This window comes from Hippoglossus hippoglossus, chromosome 2 (assembly GCF_009819705.1).
Source record: "Hippoglossus hippoglossus isolate fHipHip1 chromosome 2, fHipHip1.pri, whole genome shotgun sequence".
Taxonomy (NCBI): domain Eukaryota; kingdom Metazoa; phylum Chordata; class Actinopteri; order Pleuronectiformes; family Pleuronectidae; genus Hippoglossus; species Hippoglossus hippoglossus.
Window position 1 is genome coordinate 5279945 of NC_047152.1, and position 26620 is coordinate 5306564.

The 26620-nt window shown below is 44.0% G+C and overlaps 1 protein-coding gene across 13 annotated transcripts in view; it reads left to right on the forward strand.

Moving 5' to 3' along the window:
- LOC117772636 (sodium- and chloride-dependent GABA transporter 2-like) overlaps nucleotides 1-26620 on the forward strand; it is a 119589-nt gene that overhangs the window by 79876 nt on the left and 13093 nt on the right. For 8 of the 13 annotated variants that reach the window (XM_034603975.1, XM_034604020.1, XM_034603984.1 and 5 more), the window contains 11 exons: nucleotides 20813-21063; nucleotides 21375-21509; nucleotides 22805-22945; nucleotides 23147-23234; nucleotides 23327-23459; nucleotides 23994-24128; nucleotides 24379-24482; nucleotides 24963-25087; nucleotides 25252-25364; nucleotides 25506-25643; nucleotides 25743-25845. In XM_034603975.1, the coding sequence (XP_034459866.1) occupies nucleotides 20813-21063; nucleotides 21375-21509; nucleotides 22805-22945; nucleotides 23147-23234; nucleotides 23327-23459; nucleotides 23994-24128; nucleotides 24379-24482; nucleotides 24963-25087; nucleotides 25252-25364; nucleotides 25506-25643; nucleotides 25743-25845 (1466 nt within the window). Of the gene's footprint in view, nucleotides 1-2412; nucleotides 2488-4166; nucleotides 4173-12509; nucleotides 12744-13567; nucleotides 13574-19106; nucleotides 19183-20535; nucleotides 20692-20812; nucleotides 21064-21374; nucleotides 21510-22804; nucleotides 22946-23146; nucleotides 23235-23326; nucleotides 23460-23993; nucleotides 24129-24378; nucleotides 24483-24962; nucleotides 25088-25251; nucleotides 25365-25505; nucleotides 25644-25742; nucleotides 25846-26620 lie in introns of those variants that run through there. The other 5 variants (XM_034603997.1, XM_034603991.1, XM_034604013.1 and 2 more) reach the window with 5 other exon arrangements.

Consider the following 26620-nt stretch of genomic DNA (forward strand, 5'->3'; position numbering starts at 1 on the left):
CATCAACATTTTTCATGGTCATCTGCGCTGTGAGCTCAAACAGGCCTTTAATGTCACGTAGGTGAAATGTCGCATTTATTGACGTGGGGCGGTAATTAGGTCAAACATGAGGCGGACTCCCCATGAACGGTCATTTTAAAGGCTATAAAAACCTCATGTCTCAGGCATGGGCCCTGCTAATGAATTCAAAAATGCTAATGTCTTACGGCATGTTGAGCTTGTACTGAATCCGACGACTAAAGGAGCAGCTTCGTCAGGTGGTCTGGACTCTGCCAAGTTGAAATTAAAAGTGAAACGCAACAAATCAGGTTCCTCCAGCGTTGGAGCTGAGGGTGTAGTTCTTCCTGAGGCGTGACGGAACTGTTGCTGCTCAAATTTAGAGTCGATTCCTGCATAAGATGAAGAATGGCTAACCTACTGCAGATCAAACACAATGTGGGTGTATTGATATTGGCCGGTGTGTGTGTGAAAGAGGAAGCTGCTCCTGTCACCGGGGGAGAAGAGCGATGTTTAGAGTGGGTCAGTTTCCATATGTGTGTGTGTGTGTGTGTGTGTGTGTGTGTGTGTGTGTGTGTGTGTGTGTGTGTGTGTGTGTGTGTGTGTGTGTGTGTGTGAGAGCGCAGAAGGATCTCCCTGGCTGCAGCTAAAAGGATCCTTCAACGGCAGGACCCTCCCTTCCAACCCTTCCTCTTCCTCGCCCCACACCCTCCAGAACCACCCAGGCCTAGTTGGTTCCGTTACCCCGGGAAGGGCAGCTCTTGCTGTTGCCGGGGTTATTCCGTCACGGTGCTTGCCGCGTTGAATGTTGTGACAGTGTGTGTTCTGAGCCTGTGTGCGCACGTATGTGTTTATGCACGTGTGTTTGAGGGTGTGTCTATTCCCATTGGTGCACTGTGGCAGGAAGAGTACAAGGAAATTGTCATCATGTTCGTCACAAAGTGTTGAAGTTCATTGACCGTTGGCCCTTCCTATTGTTTGGCTCCACTTGATCTGAAGGAAAGTTTTTTCTTTAAGGAAATAAGATACGGATATGACTTCATATTGTGTGCTTGTGTGTGTCCATGATCTCCAAGTCATCTTTTACATCTTCTACTTTAAAAAGCTTGCAGTCTTGAGCCAATTCAAATTTTTCCTAAACTTTAAAATCAAAATATTACCAGAATGAAGTTTTAGTTTTAGGCTGCATGTCATTTTAGACGGGGAACGTCAGAGGATCAGCCTGGCGCCTGCTTCGCAATGAGGAATGTGGAGCATTTTGTTAAGCAATACTTAAGTATTATTACACAGATAACAAAATACTATCTTTTCTCACATCAGCAGCACATTATCATAAGTATCAGGACTTTGAATGAAGAGAAAGAACCACACAGACTTGGAGGAAATTGTCTTTTTTTGTGGAGGATTAAATGTTTAGTTGTGGTTTACTGTGAGGTTACTGTTGTTTACATCTGCGTGCTGTAGTTTCTACAGAAACAGTCAGGTTGGTTATTTCCTTAATTTAACATTTTTCTTCAATATGGCCATAACACTCCGTCATTCTTGCCCCATGCATCTTCTCTTTCCCTCTGAGTGACTGGTACAAGCCTTGGAGGTGGTTGGAGCAACAGTGGAGGTGGCTGCAGACTGATGGATGGTGCAAGGAGCATTTCTGTGTATTTTTCAGAAATGTTGTGGGGGGGAATGGAGGCACTATCAGACTTTCGCCTCTGCTTTCCCACTCTACACGTGCCACCTTCAGAAGATTGGGCATGTGTGTGTGTGTGTTCCAAGCTGTGGGAAATGTAGCCGCTTAACATTCCACCTCGCACGCCCAAGGAATCCAAGGCCAAGCTTTATTTTCTCTCCGTGTTTTATGGACGCCACACACACACAGGACGCTGAATGTAACCTTATGTAAATCTCATTCAAGAGAAATTATTCTCTGTGTTCGAAACATTACTTTTTTATTATTTTAACAGCAATTTTAATTAACTTCTTGTTGGTTTTTGCATTCATCAAAAATCCCCATATGTAATTACAGGGAGAGTCCAAAAGAATGATTGGAAAATGATTAAGTCAATTATAAATTAATCTGTGCTGCACTAAGCCAACAAAACTGGAAAACATGCCTCCCTCCACCCATCCATCTTTCTGCTCCACAGTCTGCTGAGCTCTATACACAGAGACAGGCGGGGGGTCATAGGTCAAGCACACACACGCATCATCGCACACATGCACTTTTCAGCCATAATAACAACACCGGGCTGCAAAACAGGCCTAATCCCCCCGCAGACTTTAAACAAAACGTCTCCATTGACCATCTCGTCCTTTGATAACAGGACTGATGAGTGATCTGTGTGTGTGTGAGAGTGTGTGTGTGTGTGCTGTGTTTACCAAGGGGGGGGGGGGGCGACTGTTCACATGTCTCGTCAGGTGATGTATGTTGCCGGCTACCTGCGGCGCAGCTGTAGACGGTTTTGGAGCGCACGTCTGGCCCCAGAACCCGAGGTAAACACACTCACTTTGGGTGGAGAGGGATTAACTGAAACACACACACACACAGCTCGTCACAATCATATATGGAATCTCTCTAATTTGCACAAACGACGCAAAACATTGGCCACAGAGGCAAATATTGGCAGTGTCACATGCTCAAGCTCGCACGCGGGTTTGTTTTAATTAGTGAGACGTCAAGATGAGTGAGAGGTGGGATCGTATTCCCTCCGTCGCTGAAACGTCCAACTTTATTTTTATGACATTAAAGATACTGACAGAGCAAGTTTTGAGTTTGATTTATGATAAACAGACTTTAAAAAAAAAATGTTTAATGTTTTTTCTGTTACTGATGGGAAAGCATCAAGGCATTAATCATGGCGTGCTGAAAAGGGGCGTGTAAAGAGCGGGGAGAGCAAACTAATATGCAGTGACAAGATGGAGAAGGGTGTTGAGAGTGACGCCAGGGCTGCTTGTGATAAATGAAACTGCAGGAGACGGTTGACAGGGCGCCGGCTGCTTCTAAAGTGAATGTCCCTGCTGTCGTACGACTTAAAGCAATGAGTATGGAGAAGAGGGATTGTGTGGACGGGAGGGCTACAAACCTGGCAACCGCGATAATGGCAACAATTCTCTCTTTTGCATCTCAAAGTATAACACACACACACACACACACACACACACACACACACACACACAGTCCTATCTCCATGACTTCAGAGGACAATATATTGTCTTCCATTGATTTCTTGAAGACTTATTCTAACCCTTAACCACAGTTAATACTTTTAACATAAAACCTAACCTACTGTATATCTATCCTTATCCTTAACCTAAACCTAAATCTAACCTGTAACTTACCTTAACTGAACCTAAACCTTAACCTAGATCTTTGACCTTAAACCTTAACTTAACCTCAAAACATGTCTTCACCTTAAAAGTTAATCATTGACGTTATATGGACTTGCTTTTTGACCTCATTACATGACTGTGTGTAGCTTTAGGTCCCCACAACACGTGTAATACCTGGACCACACACACACACACACACACACACACGCTTTCTTATATGCTCATTGACATAGCACCTACCTCAAGCTCTATTTTATACCAACCTCAACTAATTGTGTTATTTGATATAGACCTACTTCCCCTGCCCATTCACCTAACCCTAACCAAGGTCTAAAGTCTAACCCTAACACCTAGATGCAAGTCTTTACCCTCAGATGGCCCTTTAAAAAAGTGAGGACCGTCCAAAATGTCCTCACTCCATATGGTCTATGCTCAAAATGGTCTTCACAAAGACTGAAGTCCAAGTGCACACACACACCTTCACACACCTGCTCAAAATTGCACCAGAATCATTTGGTTGCAGCCGGTGTGGTTGTGGTCCAAAAGCAGCCGAGCCGCCCGCCAAAGAACATACCAGCAGGCTGTGTAAAAACTGTGTGTGTGTGTGTGTGTGTGTGTGTGTGTGTGTGTGTGTGTGTGTGTGTGTGTGTGTGATGGATTGGTGTGATCGCAGGAGCATGAATAAGCATTTTGTGTGCGTACCTTTGAATCCGAGATCACACACACTCGCACGCTGGCGGGTCAGGAGTGTGTGTGTGGGCCCGGGCCCCGGACGGCTGAACAGTAATGTCAACGGGTTGATGTGGTGAGGCCTGTCATGTGAGCGCTGTAGGTTCGCACCGTCAGCTGTGTCTCATCAGGGGAAACCCTCACCGCCAAACCCCTCTTCTTCCTGCTCGGCTCAGGCGCTCCTCCTCCACCGCTCTGTTCTCAAACCGCCTCTCCCCCCCCCCTTTGAGCTTCCATCTGTTTCCCCTCGCCTTCACACCGTCACCTCTTCTTGCCTCTTTTTATCAGGTCTTTTCAGATTTCCTAGCACCCCCCCCTCTCGGACATTTCCCCTTTTGTCTTTCAACAAATCTTCATTAAAAGTCATGCAACATAAAAAATCTTCATCCCCTATCCTCTTTCTGTTTTGCACGTCTCTAACCTCTGGAACTTTTTGCACCCTCTCACCTCAATACATCGCTGGTATCCATACCAACCTACGGCAAACACTCATGCTAAATGTTTGATCTCGCTTTTTTTTTTTAAACGCCCTCCCTTCAGTGCTGGGAGGTGGAGCGGTGTCACGTTTGCATGCATTCACAGACGGCAAGTACGTACAGTGCATGTGAGCCGAAGCAGGGGAAGTGAAGGCCCAGTCCACATTTCCCAGAGGATGTCAGAGACTGTTTTTCTCACGGTGGTCTGGGTCGAGCTAAGAGCTGGCACGGCTTGGCATGGGTTGGCAGGGGAAGTGGCTGCCTGAACCCCGCAAGGGATTCCGGCCAGTTCCATTTCCTGTCAGACATCCTCCCAGAGGAAAGGAGCTCCGGGACATCAGAGACGAAACCCACAGGGGTAGAAACAAAGAGTACCGTGCTCAATATAAACGTTTTATTTCACTTATACCCAACAGTAGTAACGGAGGAATTACCTTAATAAATCTGACAGACCCTTGAAGCCACAGGGATTCAGAAAGTATGAATTGGCCTTTACTCTGGAAACGTGCTGTTTTTATAGCAGGGTTTCTGCCTTAAAAAGTCTAAAATCCAATTATCCGAATTTTGGATCCTTAAATATGATTTGGACACTTCTTAAAAATTGATTGTTACCTTTTAAAGGTGCATTAACTTAAGTCCTTTCTCTTAAATATGTTTTGCGCTCAAAACATAACTAATAATCTCCCATACTGCACATCCAGCTGGCATGTCATAATGTGGTGCGTGGGCTCATGCAGCATCTCTTCTCATCAAAAATCAAAAAACGGGAGGTATTAAGTTTCAGTTGTCTGTCCAGCGTTTTTTAGTCTTTCCTGGAAGGCGTTCAGGGTCGTTCTCCAAGGTCCTGGTGAAAAGTTGTGTCATGACTGAAAAAAAGAGACAGAGAAGTTCAGGCATCGAACTTGAGACACGACGTGGGCGTGGATGGCAGGACTGTCGGTTACAGAAATTGCCCGGACGCGGCTCCGTCGGAAAAATGCAGGAAGAGGAGAGTCAGTCTGACACAGAACTTGTGGCACAGTGTGGAACTGGACAGCTGTCAAACTTTTATGTATTATTATCTACATTACTTCTGCTGAAGTGTTCTATTTCACAGAAGACATAAGTAACGGGGTAATAAACCCCTTTAAATTTCAGGAATTTGAATTGAATTGTTTGAATGAGGAATTAGTTACACTACTATTTACTGGCCAAAGCTGTGGCAATAAAGTAATGCAGTACTTCCAACGTTGTTAATTCAAGAGGGAAAAAAAGTTAGGGAAAAACTGAATAAATCACATTCACCTCCACTTTATCAGAGTAGAGGCAGAAATCTGGATAAATAAAACCCAAACCATGTTCTGATTCTTCATCTGGTTGATTTATTTAATTTGCAGTAGGGCTATAATTAGAGTCAGGGTTTTAATGTGCAGAACGTAATGTAAAACCTCTGCAGCACGCCCATTGAACTTTGGGCAACTCCTTAAAGTACACTCAGATCACAAACAGGTTGTATAACAGTGTCATATTAAGCTGACATAACGTTTGAAGTTAATCTTCTACGTAAAGTAATATGTTGGCATTTCCCTGCAGGTGAATTCTTGGTATTGTATTTTTTAAAGGCTCAGATTCCGGTTGGCTGAATTCTTCCCTGTCTGACAATTAAAGTTTACACTGTAATTTCTGATAACCCGAGGCGTCGCTGCATGTTTCCTCTGCAGCATATTTGCTCCGCTATCTTCTACCACTGTCTGGCCCTCTGTCTCCTGAGCTCATGTTTTTTTGATTGCAGACATGCGAGACGCGGGGCAGAGTTTGCCTCTGTGGTTTTCAGTCATGCATTCTCTCACTCGACATTCCACACATCTTCCATACAGCCTTCTCTCTATCCCTCTTTCTCTTCTGTTTGTGTCTGAGGGCAGAATACCACAAAAATCACTGGCTGCCACTAACAGACGTGTTACAGCCACTGCATCACAGCAAGATCCTGTTTAAAACTTGCATATTATAGCTCGACTCTACAAATCATGCTTACGACCCGATCCAAAAATCCTAATTAAGACTTCCAGCACTTCAAATCTGCAAAATCTCCGATCGAGCTGGGATTCCTGTAACTAGAAACTTAATTTGGGCTAAAGCTATTTCATATGGAGGCTGAAGCGCGAACACCGCCGAGCACAAGGGAGCCACAGATTCACGAGGAAAGCCGTTTTTTGGTTTTATGACGTGCTAATGTCGAGGAATGCTATTCGCCTGGCTATTAAGGGCTTAGATAGGAAAGAGGCCCTTAAGTTCAGGAAAAAGGGAAAAAAAGAAGCAAGATTCTCAAATAGGAACCGTAAGGGGCGGGATGTCGTGCAAGGTCAAGCCCTCTTCCGGTCTAGGATATCTGCGGATTCCAGGGTTTACCGCAAAATTCCTCTGACCTTTTGTAAGGGTCAAGATAATTCTCTTGATGTATAGCTGTGTTTGTTTCAGGGAGAATCAGAGAAAGTTACTGTGCAGGAACTCCTCTCATCGCTGTTTGATAGCATCACAGGGAATCCGAAAGGATAAGAATATTGATCAAGGAGGTTGCCAGATACAGACTTCAGGTGCCAGTGTTTCCCGGCCCTGAGGAGCGCCACCGCTTCGGCGAGAGAAAGGCGTCAGAGGACAGCGGGGGCCTATTGTGTCTGGGGGCAATTCATCACAAGGGAAGGTAATGAAAAGCCTGGAGGGGGACGTGAGGGGCGACTGTAAATCTAGCCAAGCCGCAACAACCTGCATGCCAGAGCACTAACTCATGTAGTGCCTGTCTGTCAAAGTTTGTAAAAAACTAGAATGCCACTCAGAGTGTGCAAACCTCCACCAAGGCCCAACAGTCCCCTTATGAAACCATATTTAAATGCATTTTTCATGAGACATGTCGGTTTTCACCAATATCCATGAATTATTTTCTGAGGATTCAAGGAAAAGTGTTGAAAAATCTCTACCCTAATTTGAAAGAAAGTGAAGAAAGAACAGCTCTGTTTCCCCCTGACTCACAATTGGTCGAGTCCCCCCCGATTTCTACTGTACAAACTTCAAATCCGCAAGATGGCAGTGGGTCGTCGCTTCCTTTTTTAAAGTTGTTCATCCTTAACTATTTCCTCAGGTGTTGCATTGTATAAACATATGGTGAAGACAATGATGATGATGATGATGATGAAGTGTTTCCACCCTGACTCCCTCACACTCCATATCGCCTCCCTGATCAGCATGTGTGCGGTGATGCATTGCTCGGGCAACAAAGAGATTCATAATGCGGACAGCGTGCAGGAGGTTACCACTTTTATTACGTAGCTCCTTTGAAATGAAACACTCGGGCTTTTCATGAATCACATCTCTGGCTTGGATTAGGACAAAAGGACGGAAACCACACAGGGGCCTTTATGGAGGAGAGCGGTGAGGTTATGAGCCTAGATTTGGAGCAGAGGAGTGGAGCCGCCCCTCAGTCCTCAGAAATTGGTAGGTGAACAGACAGCCAGAGTACTCCTCTGGCTGTCTGCTGCTTTGATTACGTTCCTTGAGACAACTCTTGCATTGCAAAAATCACTAAAACATACATACAGTCCCAAATCCCATAAACACATCCCTCATTGCATGACACCACCCTTCTCCTTTAAATCCGCAGGTTTTTCCAGAAGAATTTTTAACACACTGCAGTCGTGTTCTGGCAGCCGGACCACACTTGTTGAACACAGCCTTTTTTTTGTGTGTGTTTACGGCTCAGGAATCCCTCTGTGCCGTCAGATTCCTCTCCTCCACCTACTCCATTGAATAAGTGGTGGTCGTAGTGAAGGAATCTGAAAGAGTTTAAATGACAGTGAATAAATTGTCAAGAATAAAGATAATTAGAGAGAGAGCTCGAGTTGACCTCGAAGATTGAAAATGTAGCGCAGTAAATTGCCTTGACGCTTCCTGACCCTTTTCATTTTTCCAGTGCAGATAAACGAAATATACATGACACTCAGTGAAGTGCACAACAGTCCCCTTGATTTCAATCAACCTGCACCAAATCACACACACTCATAAATATCTAAATAGATTTTTTTTCATCAAGAATGTTAATGAAAGTGATAAAAACATTTCTGGCTCCACCCGTTTATCCAGATCTACACCAATCTTGGCTGAGATACATGTGTAAGTTAAGATGAGCACATGGGCGCCCCCTCAGGTTCTTGCTCTGGGTCCTCCCTTTGGCTGATGTTGACATCAGATAAGGAGAAATGTGACGGTGTGCCAGGCCGTGATAGACTTCAAAGATGCCTGGAATGCCTTTCCTGCTGCCAGAGGGGGGAAAGGGTGTGATTGTGTTTACACAAAAGACGTCTCTGTTTCTCAATTTAATAATAGAGATAAACACAGATGTACACGTTTTCATTGTCGATATATATATTGCCGCCAGCGACATTGGGAGAGAGGATGATGGATCCGTTTTTTTGTCCGTTTCATTCATTTGAGTCAAATTTAAAGGAATGATGTGTCCGCTCTGATTGACTTTTTCAAAATGATGCACACAGGCTGAGGGAAGGAGTTTGTTGATAATTGGCCCCATATGTCAGATGATTTATCGGTTTCACAATTGGGCCGATTTTGGAAGTTATTTATTACACTACAGTCGAAACGGGATGACACATTATGTGTTACTGATTATTCAGGGGCCCACGAGTTTGCTATTGTTTTTTAATGCTGACTAGGAATAATTATACATCGGCCTCAAAATGTAGCTTGGCAGATGCTGGCTGTGGTGGGACGGACATGGATTTAATCAGTCTCTGACAGTCAGGTCTTTTGAATCCACTGGATGAAGGAAACTATTCAAACCACCCTCTAATTTTCATGTTTCCCTCTTTTCTTTCCTCCACTTTGCCATTTTATCGACCAACCGCTTTTTATTTTCCCCTCCCCTCTGCCACTGTGACCACAATGCTGCTGCGTCAAATAGATTTCTGTTTCTACCCCTCCACATTCCACGTCCCTAAAGAAAAAGACAGCAGAAGGAAAGATAACAGAGTTACCAACAACTACCTGACTTCCTTGTTCCGGCGACTTTACCGTAACTTTGGAATTCATTAAGCCAAAAATCAGTGTCAGTTTATATATAAATGTACAAACTCCGGAGAAGGTCTGGACACAGTTTTTCCAGATATTTTCCAGAGTTCATGTCTGAAAATAGCTAAAGTGTTGTGCTGTTCTATTTTATCCAATACATCATTTATTGTTCATGATAGCAGCTCGATGAGAAATGAAAGAAAACATGGAGAGGTCAGAGTTAAACTCTCACAACTCTCATCTGAGCTGTATAGACATGAATATATCTTCAAAATATAGTTCAAAATAGAGCCATGAGTGAATTAGGCCAAAGGAAAAAAAAAACAGAGCGAGATGTAGAGCGACGGAGACAGAGCCCAGCAGAAAACTGGTTATTAGAGCATGTTGGTCTTGTTGCGATGGGGCCCTGCGCCCTTAATGACACACTGCTTTGGCTTCTATCAGTCTCTCTCTCTCCCTCTCCCTCTCTCTCTCTCTCTCTCTCCCTCCGTCCCCCCCTCCCTCCCTCTGCCAGAAATTTGGTTTCAGTTTTGTACCTGGAGTGTTGCAAAACCTGTTTTGGACATTTGCACCGATTATAAAAGTGGAGTCAACAGTGTGAACTCCTCCTCATTTTTCTGAAAATGTTCACGCAAGGCCCTTTGTCCATGTGAGAGGCGTGGGCGTGCTGGTGATATTTCTGACACGCAAAAAAAGTAGTTGGGTGAAAAGTAGCAGATGAAGATTTCCACATGGAACAACGTTGAGATTCGAGAGCTTTCGGTGATGTGGATCCGTGGAGGTTCAAAAGCCCAATGAGCACTTTTGCAAGCGCGGACAATCCCGAGCAGATATTATTTTGAATATCTTGCAGAGGCCCCTTAAGACTTAAAACTGCTCGGAGCTCAGGGCTTCTAACCTCAGAGGTCTCCCATGCAACACTTTATTAAATTCCCCTCTTCTTTCCCAGGGATTTCAAAAGTTTCATTCGAGAAGCTTTTGGTGCAATTTAGCTTTAAACCTTATGATTAGTTCTTGATATGAATTTAATCAAACTTAAAACGCAATCACTTTTATTTTTTGGAACGACCTGCCTCCATGTCGTGGTTTTACGTGTGACTCGTACCTAATGTTGAGGAAGGAGCCGTTTGGTACAGAATCCCGCCCCTCCTTGTTTAGGAGCTTGCCTGCTCCTCCCTCCTCTTACTACACTGACACATTGTACTGATTCAGCACCTGGAAAGCCGACAGAGAGCAAAGTGTCGACTGAACCGCTGGCTGGTAGGTGAATAATATTTATACATGAATGCAAGTGTGTGTGTTTCCCTTATGAATTATTATTGAATTAACTTTGTTGACAAAAAAAATTGGTAACACGAAAAAAAACAAGTTGTAAACAAGTTGTAAACAAGTTGTATCGACACGATTAATGACTGTAATTTGAAAAATAATTATGTATTTGTGTGTTAGCAATTGGATTCAGTTTTTCAGTGTAATATAATATACAGTCATTTAACAATATCAGTAAAAGTGGATGGTTATAGGGATATATAACAATCGAAATCAAATATTTGAACTCCATTGTCGTAAAGCTACTTTTTTTGTTGCCCGTAGTTTTCAAGTGTACTTGCATGTCTTGAGATTTACAGCAGAGGCTGGCAACTGCAATTATGTTCCTCAGCTCCCACGTATCATTTCACTCCTGTCCCTACACTTAAAACTTAAAGCCTCGCCACAGGTTTGTTCTCCTGCACGTCCAACCTGTTGCGTGCCCACTTCAGTCGGTTATTGCTGTGATCAAATTACCTCATAACTGCATGACACTGCAAAAACGTCATGGGAGAGAAAGCACACCTTGATCAAACATGCAGAAGTGAATTAAATCATGTGTCATTTTCAGATATGTTCTTTCATTAAATCTTGTCACTCTTCACCTTTTAAACCATGTCAATGAATTCCAAACAGTTTTACAACAGTTTCACTCAGTGTTGTTTCCCATAGAGTAAAAATTAACAGTCCAATTTTAAGGATTTTAGCATTAGTATGATAAGTAATTGGTTTGCATGGAGTTCTCCAAAAACTAGCCTCTAGCAAGTGTTCTAATGTTTGAATTTACTTCATAAAATGTCGTCATTAAATGCTTGAAGTTTGCACTCAGTTTTAACCTGAACGCTTTTGCAACTGCGAATCTAAAATCACTAAGCGATAAAGTTAACAATATTAAATTTATAAACTTGTATCTCATCCTCCGCTGCCAGGAACACTTTGTCCTCCCTCCGGTTACAGCTGCATAAATATATTTAAACATTAATCCCCCTTCCTCTACTGGATTTAAAAGTGCACTACTTTTTACTTACCTGTTTCCGCTGGCTTCTCTCAAATTTTTCCCATCAACTCAGAGTTCAAACTACCGGCTCATGACATAAACCTTTGCTTTTGAGGGACAAAATAATGAAAATAATAATGAAGAGGACATGAGGTATTCATTTTGCTGTGGAAAGCACTTGTTTTTGTTTACAGCACATCTACACCGGTGGCTGTCCCACAGCCTGAGAAATGTATACTCTACCAGTTTTGCATCCTTTGCCTGTCAGAAATGTCATCAACACGCCCTGCCTCTCACATGGGCACACTCTGACACATTGTGGACATTTTACAAGGGGCCTTGCATGAGAAGTTTCAGAGAATATGCGGAGGAGTTCACACGAATATTTGTGTTCTCACATGCAGGCCCTCTGGGAAATTTCAGGAAAGTGCCCAGACTTCGGTACATGTCCAAAAGCAGTAGTTTATTCACCAAGAAACCTGCTTCACCTCTCTGTGCTACTACAGTGTGCTGTCATTTGTTTTGCACCACGTGTGTTTTATTTGTGGTCCCTACTTAGCTGCACGGTCTTTGTACACCTGCCAAAGTCCACCGCGGATATTTCCAACCCTTTCTTGTGATCCGACCACAGTGCTGAGGCAGCTACTTGGATTTGGGTAAATGCAGTTTTTCTGTCGTCACCGCGTGGCGAGGCTTTGGCCTGCGTTGAGCAATCAGACCCCTTTGATGGGCTGTTGGCAGGAAAATTAAACGCAATAACTGGAACCAGTAACATGGGCCCAGCACTGAACAGTCGCCAGGATCCCTGGAGCTCCACTGTGTGTTGACGGGACGAGGACAAACCTGACGCCACGGTATGTTTGTACAATTTGGCTTGGGTAGCTGCAGGAGGCTGGGTGGGCTGTATCAGAGAATTGAATGTATTTTCCCCATCCTCCCCTAATGGAGCTGTGGTCACTTCAATGGGGACGTGTCAACGATGATATCTATCATAACCGGCTTTCATCGTCATGCTTGTGAGTCAGTACCCTGGCCTGCACTCAGGTATGTCCCAGCAAGAATCTGATGGACTAATTGCCTTATGGTCATACTTACCTCAGTGTTTATGCAGAATCTGTGCAGGATAACAGATGACCAAATCACTGACAGCTTTCACTGTCAACAATCTGGCTGTAGCCAGGGTGTAAGTAAGGTCAAGAGTCCGGAGTCCGCCTGACCACGCCAAAACAAACTCAATAACTCTTTTTTTTCACCTGCCATGCTTTCCTGTAACCTGGCCGGTCAGAGAGTCAAGGGGACCCTCCACACATCCCCAGTGGAGCAGTGTGGCCCTCAGAGCCCCTTGACCACCATGCTTAACCTCAATTACGTCCCTCGGCACCCAAGCGTTTGCAACAGCCGTCTGTGGAATGCGAGAGCGAGAGCCGCCAAGTCAGCGAAGATCACAGTAATGAAATGTCAAATCAAGTTATAATGGCAGCGATGGCATGTGATGATATCATTACATTGCAGGTATCCCACGATGGAGATATGTGGGGTGCTAATCCCTGATAATGAATCAAATTATATGTATTATGGGTTTTTAAAAAACGGTTTCAATCCAGTGAAAACAGGAGTCATTGTATTTGCTGTCAGTGGTGGCGGATGAAGGGCTTATTGGATGTTTGAGATAATCCAGCCCTGCATTCCTCCATGGGGCAGCTCCAGCACAGAGCGTGAAAGTCTGGGAGCCTCAACCAGATTTGATATTTCAGTCACTGCACAACTGAGTAAAGGCTTGACCATCTCTCTCCTCATAAGTCTATATACAGAAAAAGGGAGGTTGTTTCAAACTGTGTACTTGTATGTTTCAGAATATCTTGTACACATTGTTAAATTTAACCTCCTGCTTGTCACACTGACAAACCAAAATGCTAAATTTGCATGGTTTTAACATAGAGACCCTTGTTGACATTGCTTCAGGGTTTCTTCTCTATATAAAATGAGAAACCCAGAAGGGTCCCATGATGTGATTATTTGGCACCTAGCTTCAGGCTCAGTGAGCAACAGGAATCCAGGTTTGTTTGGCTTGCAGAGATTTGCTCCAGAGCTTTGTTCATCGCAGGCAAAGGCAGAGGGACGGGCGAGGGAACCACAGGGTCGTACTCACTTTTCTGTAAAATGATCCGGACGAACAGGGTCTTAATTACTCCAGCTCATTATGGTGCTACATTGAAGGCTTAGCAAGGATCCGCATCCACTCAAACTGAGGTAAGTTCAGCATGAGGACAGGCTGAGTGAGTCACAACCTCCCAAAAGCTCAGTACGTCATGTTTCTACATGACTTTATCTATTTAGTGAAACCTTTTCAAAATTATCTGTAAAAATACAATATATAGTTCTGTGCATTGTTGCCTAGAGTTCTTTTCAAATTATATCCAACTAGTTTCGAGCAGAACAATACAACTTCTTCAAACTATTTGCGGGTTCCTTAAACAGTAAATAAATATACAGTGAATGTTAGTTGGTTTCTTGGTTATGATTCTAATGCAACCACCATAATGTGCATGCATGAAGTGAATTAAAAAATGCTGCAGTCAGTAAACAGACAGAAGCTGTACTGTCAGACTGTTTTTATAAATCACATTCTTGGTGGGTATTTTTTGTTTTTGTCGGTTTAAGCATGGTATGATTCTCTATTCTGCATTTGCTCCCTTTTTTCCTGCCCTCCTTTGTTCCCATGGTGGTTTGGAGAATGAGTTGGCTAACTATATTAAACCAATAGCCATGCATTTGGGAAATATACTCTCTCTTGCTGAGACTTGCATGAGAAGAGGGTTACAACTCAAAATGTCTGCACAGCAGCAGCAGATTGCTAGTTTAGTATAAAGACTGAAGGCAGGGGTTGAGCTGGCTTGGCTTTGTCCACAGGTTAATTAAAAAGTATTTTTTTGAGTATCCAATCAAATGAAATACAAATTGTTAATTAGTCTGCTGTTAAATGTTGATGACTCGGCTGATTTGAACTATTTTCCTTACAGTTGATAGCGTATTTTGTCCCATTCAGTTTACAGGCCTTGCTATAGGCCAAGTGTCGTGTTCTATCATGATCTGTCCATCGTTAGCATGAATATCCATTATACAGTGAATAAACTGTGCAATAAGCTTGACTACAGGAGGGATGAAATCATTTATTGTTCCTTCTCAGCAGCATAGTTTGCAAATACCTCTGATAGTCATGAAATGATGTAAAACAACCATTTTATCACAGCTCAGATAATTAACTCATGTAAACCTTGTAAAGACAGTTTAGGTCACACTTACATTTCATTGGCATTTAAACATGGCAGAGAAATGTCTATATAAACACCTTGGCCTATATTTGTCAAAGTAATTATGGTGCAAACCTGCCCACAGCTTAGATCTCACGTGTTTCATCACGTCAAAGGAGGGTGTTGGGTAATTTAAGGCTGTGACCCCTCACTGAGGACCAGGAAATGCCACTTGGAAAACATCAGGGTAAGAAAAATATCACAAACCGTCATCGTCTGAGATTTGGACAAATGACCTTAAATTTCCACTAAAGCCTCACAAATCTCCGAGAGCAGCGCCAACACCTCACGGGACTACCTGCTGTGGTTAAGAGACTCGTGTAAGGAATTACCCCACAAAACATTCTCATAAAATCTCCAGGAAAGATTATCAACACCAAATTTCTCACTCACCACAAGCCTCGGGGGAGCCCTGTACAGTGTGGACATAAGGCCAGGGGTTACGTTTAAATGACTCCTCTTTTACAAGGTATGTTTTTCACACAGGTTGCAGAGGAAGGGGGCTAAGCCACAGGAATGTTTACCTATTTAGGGCATGGAGAGTCGAGTGTAGGAAGGAGGTGAGGCGGTAGAGGCCTGATGGTGACCACATCAGGACCTCATTTTTAAAAAGGGTTTAAACAAGGCAAGAGGACCTTTTTGATATATTATCATACGTGTCTGACATTTTTCTGTACTTTTCCTGTCATTGTTTTGGAAAATGTCCAAGTTTCTAAGACTTGATGGGCACGAAACCTGAAAAATACACATACTGTATCTGAGGATGAAAAAGACGTGGCATAACAATAGAAATCGCAGACGGAGATGTCCACTTGGAAAGACGACGAGATTTAAAACCTTTAGGCGATAGGGACCAACACCGGTGATGATGTGCTGTAAACAAAACCACGTGCTTTTGCATCATGTCCGGCCTCCTGCATGCTCTACCCAATTTTCCAGAAAACAGCCGTATAAACAGGATTTATAAGATTACAGCCTGTAGATTGTGCGTAACCCGACATCCGCTGTGTGCTCGTACCGCCGTGTCACCTTAGCCATATGGCTGGCACCCAGGTTTGATTACCACAAATGAGCAGGAGGGTTTTAGGTATCATTTCTGTTCATTCCTGTCATTGGACACCACAGCTAGACAGCACAATGAACCTGGCACCTTGCGCTTGTCGGATGATCTTTTGAACCAATCCCAAAACCGGCAGCCATCACCCACACACGCTTTCAGAGAGAGGTAGCTGAAATCGAAGAGCCTCAATACCCATTCTTTATTTAAGAGGTCGCAGTTAAACTGTACTCAGCTGCAAACAGCATGATTCTTCTATAGGCTACAACACTAAGGATTTCATACTGGTGAGTGCAGCTTCCTCTTAAATTTCACCTTTAACATCAGACTCAATTTTCTGGATACTTTTGTGTTGGGTTGGGTGTGTTTCTTTTTGAGTATAATGTGTAATATGAGAAACATTTTTTTCTCTTCATGCTGTAGTTGCTCAATTGCCTGTGTTTCTTCCTCAGGTTTTTAAATTTCAATATTTTCTTTCGTCTCGCTTCCTATTGAAAGTGTTGAAACCTTTGCACTGATACAACAGGGTATTCTCAACGGTAGCAGAGTTCCACAGTGCCTACCACTGTATATCAGTGACCAACTGCCCTGAATGCCAGACACCAATAAACGCAGCCATAAAGCACGCTGCAGAAAATTGTGTACAACTGCGCCTGGTCTGAGTTACACCTCGTGGCACCACATTTACAGGGGGCCGCAGGTTTGTCAGGACAGAACAATGGTGACTGTATTGAAGGACCCCTAATGTTGGGGTTTTATTTGGCCCCTGGGAAGCAAAGCAGAGTCTGCAGCTTGAGGGAAGATATGCAGGCTGTGGTGTATGTGTATGTGTGTGTGTGTGTGTGTGTGTGTGTAGTTGAGGAATTAGTGCATTGTATATGATTGCAGGATTATTTTTTTTAACCACTTCCTGACTCTTGGCCTTTGACCTTTTGATTTTCTTCAGGTATTTCCTCTTCTAATGAGGGAGGGTGAAGCTGCTCATACAAATTGCGTTTTTATTCACAACCCAGAGAAGCATTTTATAGCTTGATGGATGGTCTGTAATGTACTGACAAGGTACAATTTGCTGTTGTAGAAGAATAGTTCAATATGACATAAAGGAGTGGATTTCCACAGGATCTTACATGTCTAAATGTTACTACTCGTAATAGCCTGAGGTTCCACATGAGATTGTCGATTGAGCGTGCTTGGATTCGCTCCTTCATTTTGCCAAGTTCCTTCGTTAGTACTTTGCATAATGAGAGACAAAGTTAACCTGGTTGAGTTCCTTGAAGATGTTTCACCTCTCATCCAAGAGGCTTCTTCAGTTCTAACTGACTACTGGGAGTACTGAGTATTTAACCTGAGAGGCTGGCTGACCCACCCACCCCCTGTGAGTCGTGTCCTAAGGTGTGAATTGTCGTGAAACTACCGGGGGATGGAAGTCAATATTGTATTGTATGTGGCTAAAAGGTAGTGTCGCAAACTAATTTCTCTAGTTTGACATAGATGGCTTCCTTCCCCCCTCTTTCAAACCGTCTGTCTTCCCTCTGAGCATATTTGCATTTATTGTTTATGAGACTGTGGTGAATTCATAATGATCCAAACTGCTAGAAAGGTTGGCAGATATCTGCAGGTCAAACAGCAGAGCCCTCCTCTTCTGTATGTAGTTAATACTCCTGGTAATGTAACCTAATATGTGAAGGAATGGAATCCAATTTTCTGAATGAAGTCATTGAGTGTTAGCAGGAAACTATGCAGTTTTTTTTACTGTGGCTATAAATGCTCAGCAGAATGAGCGCAGGCAATGACACAGCCCGTTAAAACTGCTGCATGCTGCTGGAAGTGGCCTAAATGGTCAAGACGCCAGGACTATTTACAGGACCGGGTCTGCAACATGGGGGCTAAAGGCTAGTGGTGTTCTCACATTACAAGTTATCTCGGCAGATATAAAGTAGGCAAACATTGTGATTTGGAATATGGCGGAACTGCTTTTTTTTGGTGACATGAATCCCCACTTCTCTGTTCTTTGTTTCTGTTCTGTGAGTCACGCGCTGCGAAACAATTGGCCCCCCGGTCAGCAGTGATATAAGCATGACACCACAGATGGTTTGTCAAGACAATATATTTGGAAAGATATTATTAATGATGGTGATAGTTATTATTGACAACACAACACAAGAATAAGTCTTAACACTCCTTTTCTTCTTTTTTAAAAATTTATTTTACATGTAAATTTGTATTAGTAGTAGTAGTAGTACTGGTAGTAGTAGTGGTATTACTACTGCTATGTATTATTATCCAGTAATCTATTATATTATGTATTGTAGAAAAATTCCTCCTTATACTCAAATACACCAAATTATTAGTATTGTTATCATCATTCATTTTATATATATTTGTATGTACAGAAAACTTAACGCACACTCTCTCTCTCTCTGCTATTTCATTCCATTATCTCTATTTTAATTTTATTATTAATATTATTATTACTCTTGCACTGTTTTCACATTTTTTTATACATCTGCTGTGCCATAATTTGACTCTATCTATCTATCTATCTGTCTGTCTGTCTGTCTGTCTGTCTGTCTGTCTGTCTGTCTATCTCAATCTTTAAGGAGACAGTTGGGTTTGTCATAAATGACCCAAATGCAGACGCTTTAAAAGGGGTGAATCACCATGGTTACCGTGTGCTAATTTCACAACAAAAGTCTGAATTTCACAATAAGACAAATAAAGCAAAAACCAAACGCCGGGTTTTGACCCTAACAAGCACCCGTATGTGGTTCGTTTGGTAACCTGTTCGTTGCGCGGCTCGTATCGATGCAGCAGACCGGGGTCATCCCAGTGCTCCAGTCCCCACACAGCGCCTGTGTTTGGCCGGAACAGACCACTCCACCACCGGACACGACCGGCGCGCAGGGACCGGCGGGCTCCGCGGAGGTAGGATGAATTATCCGCAGTTTGATCCTCCACCGCGCGTCTTTTAGAATAATGTGCGTATGTGTGTTCGAGCATCGTGACGCTTCGCGACGCTTCGCCACGCCTCCATGTTGTACAACACATGTGTGTCACACGTTATACACACACACACTATCACAACAAACACACACACACGTGTAGTTGCATCAGCCCCCTTGTGTATTTGTGTACCTCTCACCGCTGTTTTCCGCTATAATGAACGACTGCTGATGAGAGGCATGTGACGTCACTGCCGCGTGGTTACATGGTACAACAAGAGGAGGAAGTTTCACACACACACACACACACACACACACCTACCTACCTCTGGTCACAATGCGAACAACTGAAGTTACATAAATCACAAGGGATCAACTTTTATTTTCTTTATCGATTCATCTGTCGATTGTTTTCTCCATCAATTGATTAGTTGTTAGAAAATTGTCCTCCACAAATGTCTTGTTTTGAAATTCACTTCTGTCATAAAGAGCAAATAACAATAAAATATTGTCATTTTTTTTGTCAGAAAATGGTAAAAAAAAAAAAGATCTTTGTTTCCCAAACTCCAAGATGTCCTCCTTAAATGTCTTGTTTTGAAATTCAACTCACTTCTGTCATTAGAACCAGAAAATATTCTCATTTTAGAAGCTGGAGTTAGATCATTTTGACTTTAATCTTTAATTAAACTAGTTGGCGATTGATTTAATAGTCGATTACAGATTTATCAATCGATTAGTTGTCAGAAAATGGTTAAATAAAAATAAATGATCTTCGCACGCTCTTGTCTAAATTGATTTACATGTGATCTACTTGATACATCCACATGAACCTCTGCTCCTATAATTAAAACATGTAGAATAGAAATAGTATAAATCAAACGGGATTATATACCACTATGTTAATAAGAGATGTGTAATGAGTCTGTTAAAAGTGTGAAAACATTTATACAATTTACCATTTTCTAATTCCATGTTCTCCTTCGAATTAATTCACTACAAGAAAAAAAAATGTGGCCTATAGTGGAACTGTAGTTAACATGACCAATCGTTGAATTAATAATAATAAAGAAAGGCAGTGTGTGTATGAAGGAGTAGCAGCATTAGAATGCACCAGAGGCCCCAAGTTTTGTTTTTATGGCCATTTTCTTTTTCTGGAAACCCCCTAGCTGGCTACGTATTTTCTCACTCACTAATTACTGCACAACCTTGTGTCTGCTGGATAATGTTTTACTTTTATTCCTCTAGTTTTGTACATTTGTTGTTTTTTGGGGTGGAATGTGACCTTTTGCACATCTGTATCAAACATTGGCTTTCCTACTTTCTTGTATGGACTGGCCAAATTTAGGCCTTGACTGTGCTGCAGAGCACAGATAAAGGACACACACCCACGTAGGTTTGTCCTTGAGTCACACATTGCAGATAAGTGAGGAGGTCGGACCAACTGTCAGAAAGTACACCGGCATTCTGCTCATTCAAACCCAGCTGCTGAGATGTGAGTGAACCCTGCTTTGCGCTCTAGTCCTTGTTTTCTAAATGGTTCAGCATCCGCAGCTTTTTACATTCTGTATCAGCCCTCTTAATATGTTGTGGGGTTTTTTTCTTGTTTTTTTCAGTGGTCTGTGTGTGTGTGCGTTGCCGTCTGAACAAGTCATGGCCGACCAAACTCCTCTGCAGCAAGGAGACCCGCTGCTGACGAAGCCCCCCGAGCCGAGCCTCCCCAACGGGAAAGAAGCCCCCAAAGACGTCCTGCATGCCAGAGGCCAGTGGGCAAGTAAGGCCGAGTTCCTCCTGGCCGTGGCGGGGCAGATCATCGGCCTCGGCAACGTCTGGAGGTTCCCGTACCTCTGCTACAAGAACGGTGGAGGTAAAGCACGTGGGATAACAGAGGGTGGGGGAGGAAAAGTCATTTAGTAAATTCTGTTATAATATTTCTCCCTTTCTGCCGTCTTATCTTTTTTCCCTCTCTACTTTTCCTCACTGTCTAAAACTAGTGATTTACTCTTTTATCGGGTCAGATTAGTGACTGGAAATTTTATTTAGATAAAAACTTAATGCAGTTAGGGTTTATAACAGTGCACGGGTTGATTTGGGGTTATTACTTGGTTTTAGAGTTCAGAATACAATGAAAAGCCATAAGTTGAAGGTCCTCACAAGCGTCCTCGTGTTTACTTCCAGGTGTGTTCTTCATCCCTTACCTGTTGTTCCTGGTGCTGTGCGGCATCCCGCTCTTCCTCCTGGAGACCTCGCTGGGACAGTACACAAGCCTGGGAGGTGTCAGCGCCTGGAGGAGCGTCTGCCCTTTGTTTGGAGGTACACTTATTAAGTCATCTTAATATCTGGGGTGTGTGCAAAGCGGAACGTGTGTCGAGGGTCATGACGCGATTGCAGCCGGGTCAAAAGATTGGATGGACGGGAGTATTCAAATTCCCAGAAGAGTAAACTTTACAGAGGGCAGGACGGGGGGCTTCCCTCTTCTTCTTTTACTCTGTTGGGAGTTTATCGTTGGCTGAGGTCACTCCCTGCATGCACTGCGTAGTTTGTTGTGTCCTTCTGGTGAGTAACGAGGGCACAACAAATTCCGCACAGCAGGGTTTGGGGGGTGACGGCGTTAACATCCGACCTTCAACCTTGCCAGAGTCTCACTCGTCTTTCTTTTCCCTCCGTCTGGTCTTTTCACCGACTTTCTCTTGTCTTTTATTTTCCGTGCTGGCTTCAAGCATTCAAAGCATTCCAGTGTCCACACCAATTCGAAACCCATATAAACAGCGTGTCCGCAATCAGAGGGTTGGCACTTCCCCGCGAGCCGCGTGCGTGTGCGCTTCCCATTGCATCTCGGCCCCCGTGCATTTAAGTCAGGAGTGCCAATAAAAACAAACTCGTGATGCTACATGTCTTGTTTTCATAGAATCCTCCTACTCAAACAAAACAAAAAAATCCGGGTTTTACACCAGTGATCCAGAGCCTGACCTTAATGTGATGCTTCTCAAGGGAAATAAAGTTGTACACACGATCCCGGAAGAATCCAAACCGTTCAGGAATGAAAGCTGGTTTGGAAGATGAGGCATTTGGAAGAGAAGAGCACTGAAGTATCGAAGGAAGGCTCGTGGTTTTTAAGTTGACCTGCACAGATTCCATCTCTTTACACTTCTTCTAATTATTCAAATGATTATTTCTTTAATTGTGAGATGCTTTTTTGATATTTTTTGTTGATTTCCCACGGAGTTGTATGCCTCCACTTTCCGGAGAAACTGACTTGGGACATTTGCAATCTGCCTGTCTGACAGCAGCGATACACAACCAAGAAATGCTTCTGCAGGAATCCATCACTGGTTTGCACATTTAATTATCATCAGATGAAGGCCTGCTGTTCATTAGAGGCTACTGCAAACAGCCTACGCTCTCGAACCCACTCCGGGCCTCATAAGAGCATCATTCATCCCTAATGAAGAAAGACAAGACGTGGGCTGCGAGCGCAGCGTCTCAGTAAATGGCTGCTTTCATGTGAAACGCCAGAATATTTGCGCGCGATTCTTTTGAAGATTCTGTTTCTGCAACCCATCGGATTGTGTAAAGCCATCACGCCCTGTCTCTGTCTGTCTCTGCAGGGCTTGGTTACGCCAGCCAGGTGATTATCCTGCATGGCTGCGTGTACTACATCGTCATCCTGGCGTGGGCCATCTTCTACCTGGCGCACAGCTTCCAGGCCGAGCTGCCGTGGTCGCACTGTAACAACACGTGGAACACCGGTAAGGACAAAAAAATTCAAAGCGTGTCAGTGCTGTTTAAAGGGGCTGCTGTGTGAAACATTAAGGGGTAACCAGGCTCTACTGTGTGTGTGTGTGTGTGTGTGTGTGTGTGTGTGTGTGTGTGTGTGTGTGTGTGTGTGTGTGTGTGTGTGTGTGTGTGTGTGTGTGTGTGTGTGTGTGTGTGTGTGTGTGTGTCGGCAGAGTCATGCGTCTTGTTCAACCACCTCAACCAGACCAATGCGAGCAGCCTGCCCGAGAACGCCTCTTCCCCCGTCATGGAGTTTTGGGAGTGAGTGCCTCTGGGTTTTTTTCAGGATATTAATCATGCAGAATATCAACAGGTGTAAGGAATTAATAACAGTGTGTGTGTGTGTTTTCTAGGCGGGAGGTGCTCCGCCTGTCCAGCAATTTGGACGAGCTGGGTCCGGTCAGCTGGAAGTTGGCTCTGTGTCTGGCCGTCGTCTGGCTCGTCTGTTACTTCTGCGTCTGGAAGGGAGTCAAGTCCACTGGAAAGGTGAGCGAGAAAAAAAAACACACACACACTCTAACATCACCACACAGCGTGAGGCCTTCACCGCCCTGCCCATGTCTGGGAACTTATTTTGCTTCACCAGCATCAAGCAGAAGCTGTAACTCCAGAACCTGCCTCCGAATTTTTGTGTTTTTTAGTTTTCTTCTTCGTCAAAGTAATCCAGTGATAGATGTTTCTATATCTATATGTAGATTACAAACAGCTCCTGCTAATATGTCATTCGGCATTCTTTCAGCCAGGCTACATCCTGTAGAAGTGACTCACACAAACAGCAGAATCCTGAGGGGCGGCTAAAAACAGTAACATAAATCTTCTGTCATTTTCCAGCAAATGAAATGAGCGGCTGCAATAATTTTCTTGTGTCACCACCACCATCTGTCAACAGACTCTAAGTTTCCAGGGTTTCCTCTTTAAAGTGTCTCATGTCAGACGTGTCCTTCCTGTTTTCTCCATCTCTGTGCCGTCCTGACCACATCCCCCCCCCGCACGCTCTCTCTCCCTCTGTGTACATTCTAGGTAGTGTACCTGACAGCCACCTTCCCATATGTCATGCTGTTTGTGCTGCTGGTGCGCGGTGCCACCCTGCCCGGAGCGACACAGGGCATCATTTACTACCTCAAACCCAACCACACCCGCCTGGCAGACCCACAGGTACTAAGCACACACACACTTCTGTAGCGTACTTTACAATAAACAGCTAGTTAACACAGCTAACACATCGTGCTCTTACTGTAGATAACGTGTAACCAGTTTTATGGTAGTAATTTTTGCTTTTCAAAACAAGATTACAAAGTCTTTAACAGATAAAACCATCCATTCATTGTCTTCCACTTATTCAAGATTGTGTCCTTATAATCTAATTTCCCATTCTCTCTCTCTCTCTCTCTCTCTCTCTCTCTAGGTATGGATGGATGCCGGTACCCAGGTTTTCTTCTCCTACGGAATCTGCTTGGGAAGTCTCACAGCCCTGGGAAGCTACAACAAATACAACAACGACTGCTACAAGTGAGACGCTTTGTCACGCGCACACGCACAATTACCCACCAACTACACAATAGCGGTTCCCAGCCGCGCAGCGTCTCCACTTCAGATGAACCGCGTTCACTTGAAATGTAAGATGTGAGCTCCCACTGGTCAGATGTGTTCCAGAAGGAATGGCTGGAATGGACAGAGAAAACACACTGATAGAGCCACACCTTAAAGAAAAGCCCTCGCTGCCATGTTTCCCACACTCCAGGACTCACACACACACACACACACACAGACACACACACACACGCAGAGAAAGAGCCATGCACTTAACTCTTGGCTTGTATTTACAGTTACCGGCCACAGTTCCACAAAACAGGGCCAGACTCCAAGTTCAAGACCTCACTGTCTGTGCTGCTTTACTGAAACCACTTTTCCTCTAAGATTATTAAATTGTTTGTGTTCTTTGCTTTAATTATTCCTCCTAATTCGTCACATGTCCGTGTGTCCTTCCAGAGACTCCTTCATGCTGTGCCTCCTGAACAGCACCACCAGCTTCCTGGCGGGTTTCGCCATCTTCTCGGTGCTGGGCTTCATGGCGGAGGAGCAGGGCGTGGACATCGCCACCGTGGCCCAGTCAGGTGAAATAATGTTTTGAGGTGGAAGTGAAGTGAATAGAGCTTTCCACTTCTTAGCCATTATGGTAGAAAACACATAAATTAAACATAAATTAAATAAAAACACATAAATATGAATCCAGCGCTGTTAAGTTTGAAGAACATGTATTTCCTGTGTTTCCTCTCAGGGCCTGGCCTCGCCTTCATCGTCTACCCCAGAGCTGTCTCCATGATGCCGCTACCTCAACTCTGGGCTGTCTGCTTCTTCCTCATGATTATCATGCTGGGGCTGGACACACAGGTAGACACACACACAGGTAGACAAACACACAGACACACACTGACGTTGATGAATTACTTTTGATGGAACCGACGTACTATGCTTCGTATAATGTAAAACAGACAACACGCTCACTGACCCCGTCTCCCTTCTGTCACCCAGTTTGTGAGTCTGGAGGCCCTGATGACGTCGGTGACTGACCTGTACCCGCATCTGATCAGACGAGGTCACCGCCGAGAGCTGCTGCTGCTGTTTGTCTGCGTCGTCTGCTTCCTGATGGGGCTGGTCATGGTCACGCCGGTGCGTCACACTCCGGATTGATGGATGTGTGCTTGCGTATGAGGTGCGTACAGGTTTGGTTTTGATGACGTGAACTGATGGAGTTTGTCTCGGATGCAGGGAGGTCTGTACGTGTTCCAGGTCTACGACCACTTCTCGTGCAGCGGAGCCAGTCTGCTGCTCCTCTCCATCTGCCAGTCTGTGGCCATCGGCTGGGTCTACGGTACGAATCCCAATCCTCTCCCCTGCTTATCGTTCCCTTTTCCTGTTCTATCTTTTACTGTTTCCTCCTCTCCTCTTTCTGGCATGTCCATTCCACTACGGCTACATCCATGCTAATGTGTTTTCCTTTTAACACAGCCTGTTACGATCTCTGTCGACACAAGTATTTTATCTCTGATAAAACATATAAAAGGAACAAAACAAAGTATTAAACTCTTTTCTATAAGATTAATGAAAGTCGTTCCTAAAATCTGATAAACACGGTCCGACTCCTCCAGTCCTTTTCCTCCCCTCTGTCTGCGTTCCGCTCAGAGTCAGTAGACAGTATATTAACATGGCTGCAGCTACCCACTGTTGTAAGGAGACTGGCTCCTGGCCAGGCCCCCGTCTGTCTCCTCCAGGCCCTAAATCAGCCCCCGGGCCCCGTCGCCTCCCAGTCTCAGGCTGGCGGGCCCCAGGGAGCCCCTATCCCAGCCAGACCCGAGGCTCTAAAGCATTTACAAAAACATTATTTGTTGAAGTGTGAGATGGGTGGACTGAGCCATGTGTGCACATCAGGACAATACAAATACGTGCCGCTGTGTTCGGATTATTAACTTGTATTTGGCAAAGAATTAAGACCCAGAATTGTTTTTAAAAAAGTAGTTCCATTGGAGGTGATAACGAATGAGTGAGTTAACAGAGAGTGTGTGTATGAAGGAAGCAGAGCAGAGTAGAGGGGACTCAGCAGTCAGGACTCCAATCCACCCTTCACCCTTTTTTACGACTGTGGGATT